General features: G+C 60.1%; 1 protein-coding gene across 2 annotated transcripts in view; it reads left to right on the top strand.

The window, feature by feature from the left end:
* The first annotated feature begins 279 nt into the window (after window positions 1–279).
* COL18A1 (collagen type XVIII alpha 1 chain) overlaps window positions 280–7,184 on the top strand; it is a 55,713-nt gene continuing 48,808 nt past the window's right edge. The window contains exon 1 of one of the 2 annotated variants that reach the window (XM_032174642.2): window positions 280–1,688. In XM_032174642.2, the coding sequence (XP_032030533.1) occupies window positions 341–1,688 (1,348 nt within the window). In that variant the 5' untranslated portion in view covers window positions 280–340. The remainder of the gene's footprint in view (window positions 1,689–7,184) is intronic. The other variant, XM_032174643.2, reaches the window with a different exon arrangement.

Below are 7,184 nucleotides of genomic sequence, written 5' to 3'. Positions count from 1 at the left end.
ATCCAGAGACTCAGCAGCCCTGCCCCGGCAGAGCCTAGCAGAGCACGTTGGGAACCCTGCGGACACTGCACACAGCACCCTCGTCCTCACGGAGCCTGGGGCTGCTGCAGGGCCGTGGGAAAGAAGTTATAAATCCTTGGGTGCTGGAACCCCCGGGTGCTGGGCACCTTGATTCCAAGGCTGGCGCATTCTTTCCTTCTGCAAGAGTGGGGGGTGGAAGACAGCCAGCCAGAGGCTGGGAAGCCTGCACAGGGGAGGGCAGGAGGGCGTGAGCCTGGCTAGCCCCACCTCCAGGCACAGAGGCCCTCTTGCCGCCTGTGGCTCCAGCCGCACTGCCCCGATGGCTCCCGACCCCCGCGGCTGCCGCATCCTGCTGCTGCTCTTCTGCTGCCTGGCGGCTGCCCGGGCCGACCTGCTGAACCTGAACTGGCTTTGGTTCAATAATAAGGACACCAGCCACGCAGCTACCATGATCCCTGAGCCCCAGGGGCCCCTGCCTGTGCAGCCCACAGCAGACACCACCACACACGTGGCCCCCCGGAATGGTTCCACAGAGCCAGCAACAGCCCGTGGCAGCCCTGAGCCACCCTCAGAGCTCCTGGAAGACAGCCAGGATACCCCCACTTCTGCCGAGAGCCCGGACACGCCGGAGGAGAACATTGCCGGTGTCGGAGCCAAGATCCTGAACGTGGCCCAAGGCATCCGGAGCTTCGTCCAGCTGTGGAATGACACTGTCCCCACTGAGAGCTTGGCCAGGGCGGAAACGCTGGTCCTTGAGACTCCCGTGGGCCCCCTTGCCCTCCCTGGGCCTTCCAGCACCCCACAGGAGAATGGGACCACTCTCTGGCCCAGCCGTGGCACTCCCAGCTCTCCGGGCGCCCACACGACTGAGGCTGGCACCCTGCCTGCACCCACCCCATCGCCTCCCTCCCTGGGCAGGCCCTGGGCACCACTCACGGGGCCCTCAGTGCCACCACCGTCCTCAGGTAGAGCTTCTCTCTCCTTGCTGGGCGGGGCCCCTCCCTGGGGAAGCCTGCAGGACCCAGACAGCCAAGGACTCTCACCTGCCGCAGCCGCTCCCAGCCAGCATCTCCAGCGCCCTGACGTCCGCCTGCGCACGCCACTTCTGCACCCCCTGGTGACGGGCTCCCTGGGCGAGCACGCGGCCCCCTCTGCCTTCTCCTCTGGGCTCCCGGGCGCACTGTCTCAGGTCGCAGTCACCACTTTAATCGGGGACAGCGGTGCTTGGGTCTCCCACGCGGCTAACTCTGCGGGGCCGGGTCTTGCTAATAACTCTGCCCTGCTCGGGGCTGACCCCAAGGCCCCTGCCGGTCGCTGCCTGCCCCTGCCGCCCTCCCTGCCGGTCTGCGGCCGCCTGGGCATCTCACGCTTCTGGCTGCCCAACCACCTCCACCACGAGAGCGGCGAGCAGGTGCAGGCCGGGGCGCGGGCGTGGGGGGGCCTGCTGCGGACGCACTGCCACCCCTTCCTCGCCTGGTTCTTCTGCCTGCTGCTGGCCCCCCCATGCGGCAGCGTCCCGCCGCCCGCCCCGCCACCCTGCCGCCAGTTCTGCGAGGCCCTGCGGGATGCGTGTTGGAGCCGCCTAGGCGGGGGCCAGCTGCCTGTCGCCTGCGCCTCACTCCCGACCCAGGAGGACGGGTACTGTGTGTTCATTGGGCCGGCTGCAGGTAACTGGCCGGCCCCGATCTCCCCACCCTTTCCTTTTTGCCTTGCCAGGTAAGCGTGGTTGGGGCTGATGTGAGCCTGGTACAGATTCTCCCCACACTGAGTCTACGTTCAGGGGCCCGTGGCCCTTGGGAGGTGGGAGAGCTGGGAGTGAGGCCTCCTATGCGGGGAAGAGGCCCGCATCTGGACGGGAAGAGGGCTGGATGAACCGCAGCCTGTGTCCAGGTGCCACCTGGGCCTGGGGCTCCCTGAGCATTTTAGCGCATTTAGTCCTCAGCACGGTCCCGAGATACCCTGCCATGCCCTGAGTCACAGAGGGGAAACTGAGGCATGGGGCAGCGGTGTGACTCACCCCAGGGAGCCGAGATTCCCGCTCAGGTGCGGCCGCATCGACCTTGCCCCAGTCACGAAGCTGCACGGTTCGACACGCTTCCTGGGAGCCCCAGCGTGCTCAGGTCAAGGGTGCTGCCTCGTGGGCAGTGCAGAGACCCTCCCAGCGTGGGGACCAGGGAGGTCTGCAGGGCCTGTCCTGAGAGGGAGCCTTTCATGTCCCCCTCCCCATCCTGAAGCACACAGCCTCCCTGCCACAGTGGGGGCCGCTCCTGGGTACAGGGGACGTTGCCCCATCAGCGTGTGGCCTGGCCTTGTTTTCTGGCTGGGCAGTTGGGGGGCAGGAAGAGGAGGGAAGGGGGGAGTCTTTAACCTCCTGGGTGCAGGGGCAGCCCAGGAAGGACGCCAGCAGCTCCCTCCTCTGTGTCCGGGGGTAGACAGGGCGCGTGAGCTGTGCCTGCCCCATTGAGATTCTGCCTGCTGTGTGCACCTGGCAGCCTTGGCCCGGAGGCCCCGTCCCCGCAGGGTGAGGTGCTCTGTCCTCCCCTGCTGTCCTCCCCATAGTGCCCAGGGGAAGCAGCCTTGCTGTTTGCTCCTTGGGCTTTGGGACAGGGTTGGTGGGGGTTAGTGGCTGTGCCGGACCTGGAGGTGGGGGTACCTGCAGTGGAAACTCTGGTGGACGCCCACCCGCCAGGCTCCGTGAGGGATGACAAGCTTGGTGATTCCCCTCGAGTTTCAGGCCAGTGACCATTTCTCTCAGCAAAGCCCAGAGCCTCTGCAGACCCTGTGTGGGGCCTGGGGTGTGGCCGTGGGACCACAGGCAGGCAGGGACAAGTGCTGACAACAGCTGGTCCCAGGAGTAAAGCCCACGTGGGCTGGAATGGAGGGGCAGGCAGGAAGGGAGGGAGGGCTGCAGCGGGGCCTAGCTGAGCCTGAGGGGGCACAGGAACTGCACTGGGGGGGCCTGGTGTGTGCAGGAGTGGGGGCCCTTATGGATGCACCCCAGGAGCGTAGGGCTGGAGCTCTCTGAGGCAGGGGCTGTGCCCACGGATGTTGGCATCTCAGGGCTTAGATGTCACCCCCAGGGCAGCTGGCACTGCCACAAGCAGCCGGATTCCTGGGTCCCGCTCATGCTCCGTCCCTGGAACACCCAAATGCCAAGCAAGCACCAGCTGCCTTGCAGGCAACCCCTGCAGGGCCACACCCCACCTGGCTACTGTTCCCCACCAAGCATGTGGGTAGGGCAGCCCTGCAGGAGCCGCACTGCCCAGAGGGACCCGGGTCCAGTGTCCTGGAGCCCCGGGAGGCTCGAGCACAGCCTACCTTGTCCTCCTCCACTGCAAGCCCATGGAGGCAGACAGGACAGCGGCGGGCTGGGAAGGCTGCGGCCTGTGGGAGGGGAAACACCAGGCCTGCACACCTGACCCTGCCCTAACCCTGCCAGCCCGAGACTGTCTGGGATCAGCTGAGTGCTGTGAACAAGCTTCAGCCTCAGGGAAGGTGCCGGTCTCCTGGGAGTCGGGGCACAGCTGCATGGCTTGGGGGCTGGGGTCCGAGTGGGGCTGTGAGGGCGAGGAATTTCTGTAACTGCAGCTGGCCCGGTTGTTGGCGCAGCCTGATGGGGACTTTTCACTGAACATCTGGACGGCTTGGTAGTGTCCCCGTGTGAGGGAGGCCGTGTCCCATGCGGGATCCTGGGGAACTCCGTCAGCGTTCCTGGCCTGCGTTGCCTCTGGCCAGGCTTTATCAGGGAGCCCTTTTCCAGGTGTGGCCTGGCCGGGAGGGTCCTGTCCCCTCTTCTGGCCTCTCAGCTCCTCCCCAGCCCAGGCTCCTCTTGGGTTAGCCCCAACTCCTGCCGGGCCCCCATGTTGGGCTGGACACCCCCAGCCCTGGGTGAGGGGCAGGAGGAGGACGGGGAGCCCAGCTCCCCATGTTGGTGCCTGATCCCTCGGGGTAGACTATGAGGCCCCGAAAGTGGGGGTGCTGGGCTGTGATCCTGGCACCAGAACAGAGCCCTCAAGGCCCACAGAGGCCCCTGGCTGCGTCTCCAGAGGTCAGGGAGTATGTGCCCCTGAGGATTGGGGAGCTGGAGGGGTCCTGCTGCCTCCTGCCCCGCTCCATCTCCAGCACCCCCTCCACCTCGTCCTGGGCACTGCCCTGTGTGTCCACTCCCCCGGCCCACCTCGAGAGCGTGGGGGACAGTGCGGCCATGCTGGGGCGTGGGGGGCACTCAAAGGGAGTGTGCACCCTGTGCTCAGCACACAGGCAGGGACCCTGTGGAGGGTTTTGCTGTGTTGTACGTTTGTCCCTCAGGCCCACGAAGAAGGGAGTGAGGCCCCCTCACAGGGGAGGGCCAGAGTGGGGTAGGGAGGCTCCCCTGCTGCAGCTGCCAAGAGTGAGTGAGCGAGTCTTGGGCTTGGGCTGCCCAGGACACTGCCTCCAGGAAGCCCCCTGGGCTGTCTCAGTGGGACTCTGTGAGTGACACATGGAGCTCAGGTCACAAGGGCTGTGGGAGTGTCACCCCACGACAGCCATGGATGCCTAGCCCTCTGGACTTTGCTCTCTACGCCCCTCCTGAGCTCTTGCAAACCCTGACCCCTGGGACTGTAGCAGAGGCAGGTGATGCTTCCAAGGAGTCCTACAGGCAAGCATCCTCTGACCTGGGAGGTGCGTATTGTTCCCGTTTACAGGTGAGAAACAGGCCTAGGAAGGACAGACACGTGTGCGTGCCGCAAGTGTGGTAGGAAGAACGGAGCCTCGAGGAGGGCCCAGCAGCCTGGCCCCAGAGCGCTCTTCAGCATCGCAGCAGATGCAGGACAAGCAGCTCCCAGCTGGCGAGCACCAGGAGACCAGCAGGCGTCCACCCTCATGGTGCAGGCCATCTGATGAGGGACAGGGACCAGTGCCGGGATGGACGGTGCCTATGCACAGAGTGGGGTGCAACCGGGCACAGCTGCCACCGGGGTGCTTGGGAGGCAGGTCCACACACACACCGGCCAAGTCGCTCATCTCAAATGTGCGAGTCCCGTGATCTTGGCAAGTGGTGCACAGGCCCCTGGGCTGGGGCTTCCTCTGCCTCCACCCCCATCACTGGACATTTGGAGGCCAGTGGGAGGCCACGGGAGGGCACGCGAAGGTCACGTCACCATGATGGCCCCGAGGGGCTGCTCCTTCGTCGCTGCTCCCTACCCCGTGGGCCAGTCACTGGCACACAGGTGTCCTTACATGGTGCTTACCTCTTGCTCCTTTAGTCAAACACAGAACTTGAGAAAATGTCCCTTTTCCTTAAAATGCTTTGATTTGTTTGACGTTTCCATGTAACTTTGGTTTAAGAAGGGAGAAGACCACTCCGTGGGAAATAGCTCATGCTTATCTCTCACCACTTGGCAACGTACAAATGTTTTTTTCGATAATGCTGGCTAAGCTTCTCGTAAATTCTCCGTGCCTCTTAGATGCACCAAGAGTGACTCAGCATTTAACTCCTACCAAGTGTCAAGGGCCCAGTGCATTGGGTGCAGTTGTCTGTGGGTACAAGATGTTGTGTGATTCTGAACCAGGCACAGACAGAATGAAAAGCACAGCACTCCAAACGGGGCTCCCTGCAGGTCCTTACATATATTTGGGTTTTTGTATGTATCTAAAGTCAAGCTAGTGGACATCTATCACTTCAACCAGTTACCGTTGTGAGTGTGGTGAGAACACTTAAGATCTACTCAAGTTTGAAGTGCCGTATGCGACATAGTATTCTAGCGGTAATCACCATGTGTACATTAGACCTCTAGAACTTTTCCTGCATAACTGAAACTTTGTACCCTTTGACCAACAGTCACATTTCCTCTTCCCTGTGGGCTGGCCTCGGCTGTGCCCTGTTAGCATTCCCAGATAAACAAAAGCTGAGGGGGTTTTCACTAGACCTTCCCTGCAGGAAATGGTCCAGTAGTCCAACAGGTGAAATGAAAGGACACTACTCAGCAACAGTAAGTCAAGGAAGCCCCCGTTGCCTATGCACGGAGTGGGGTGGCAGCTGTGCCCCATTGCACCCCATTCTGTGCATGGGCCCTGTCCATCCCAGCACCAGTCCCTACCCCTCATCAGATGGCCTGCATCATTAGGGTGGATGCCTGCTGGTCTCCTGGTGCCTCCCTGCAGGGCCCTTGTTTGTCCTGCATCTGCTGCAATGCTGAAGAGCACTCTGGAGCCAGGCTGCTGGGCCCCCCTCGAGGCTCCCTTCTTGCTGGCCACATCTGTGGCACGCACACATATTTGTCCTTCCTAGACCTCAGCCCCTGACAACCACCATTCTACTCTGCTCCTATGAATGTGACCTCTTTAGATCCCACATATAAGTGAGATCATGCAGTATTTGCTTCTATGCCTGCCTTATTTCCTTTAGTTTAATATCCTCCAGGTTCATTCATAAAAAGTGCAGTTACAAACCGTTGTTGCAGTGCCAGCTTTTATAATTGCCTGTGTATTTACCTTTATTGAGATCTTCGTTTCTTCATGTGACTTACTGTTATTGACTAGTGTCCTTTCATTTCACCTGCTGGACTCCCTGGACCATTTCCTGCAGGGCAGGTCTAGTGGCAATTAACTCCCTTAGCTTTTGTTTATCTGGGAATGCCAATTTCTCCCTCACTTTTGAAGGACAGTTTTACTGGATATAGGACTCTTGGTGAACAGTTTTTTTTTCTTTTAGTACATTGAATATATTGGTCCACTGCCTTTTGGCTTCCAAAGTTTCTGTGAGAAATCTGCTGATAATCTTATTAAGAAGCCCTTGGATGTGATCAGTTGCTTTTCTCTTGCTGCTTTCAAGATTCTCTCTCTGTTTTTGAAAGTTTGATCATAATGTAACTTGGTGTGAGTCTCTTTGAATTCATCTTACTTGGAGTTCTCTGAGCTTCTTAACTATTCATATTCATGTCTCCCAACAAATCTGAGAAGTTTTCAGCCATTATTTCTTCAGATATTCTCTCTGCACCTTTCTTTTTCTCTTCTGGTTGCAGCTTCCACAGCATGCATGCTTCCTTGTCTCTTGATGGTGGCCACAAACCCCTTAGGCTCTTTTCACCTTTCATTCATCTTTTGTCTTTGAAAATTTCCATTATCTTATCTTCAAGCTCATCGATTTATTATTCTGTCTGCTCAAATCACCTTCAGATTTC

The sequence above is a fragment of the Hylobates moloch genome, unplaced genomic scaffold (genome assembly GCF_009828535.3).
Source record: "Hylobates moloch isolate HMO894 unplaced genomic scaffold, HMol_V3 SCAFFOLD_14, whole genome shotgun sequence".
NCBI lineage: Eukaryota > Metazoa > Chordata > Mammalia > Primates > Hylobatidae > Hylobates > Hylobates moloch.
The sequence above is the reverse complement of the archived record's forward strand: the minus strand, read 5'-3'. Positions and strand labels throughout refer to the sequence as shown.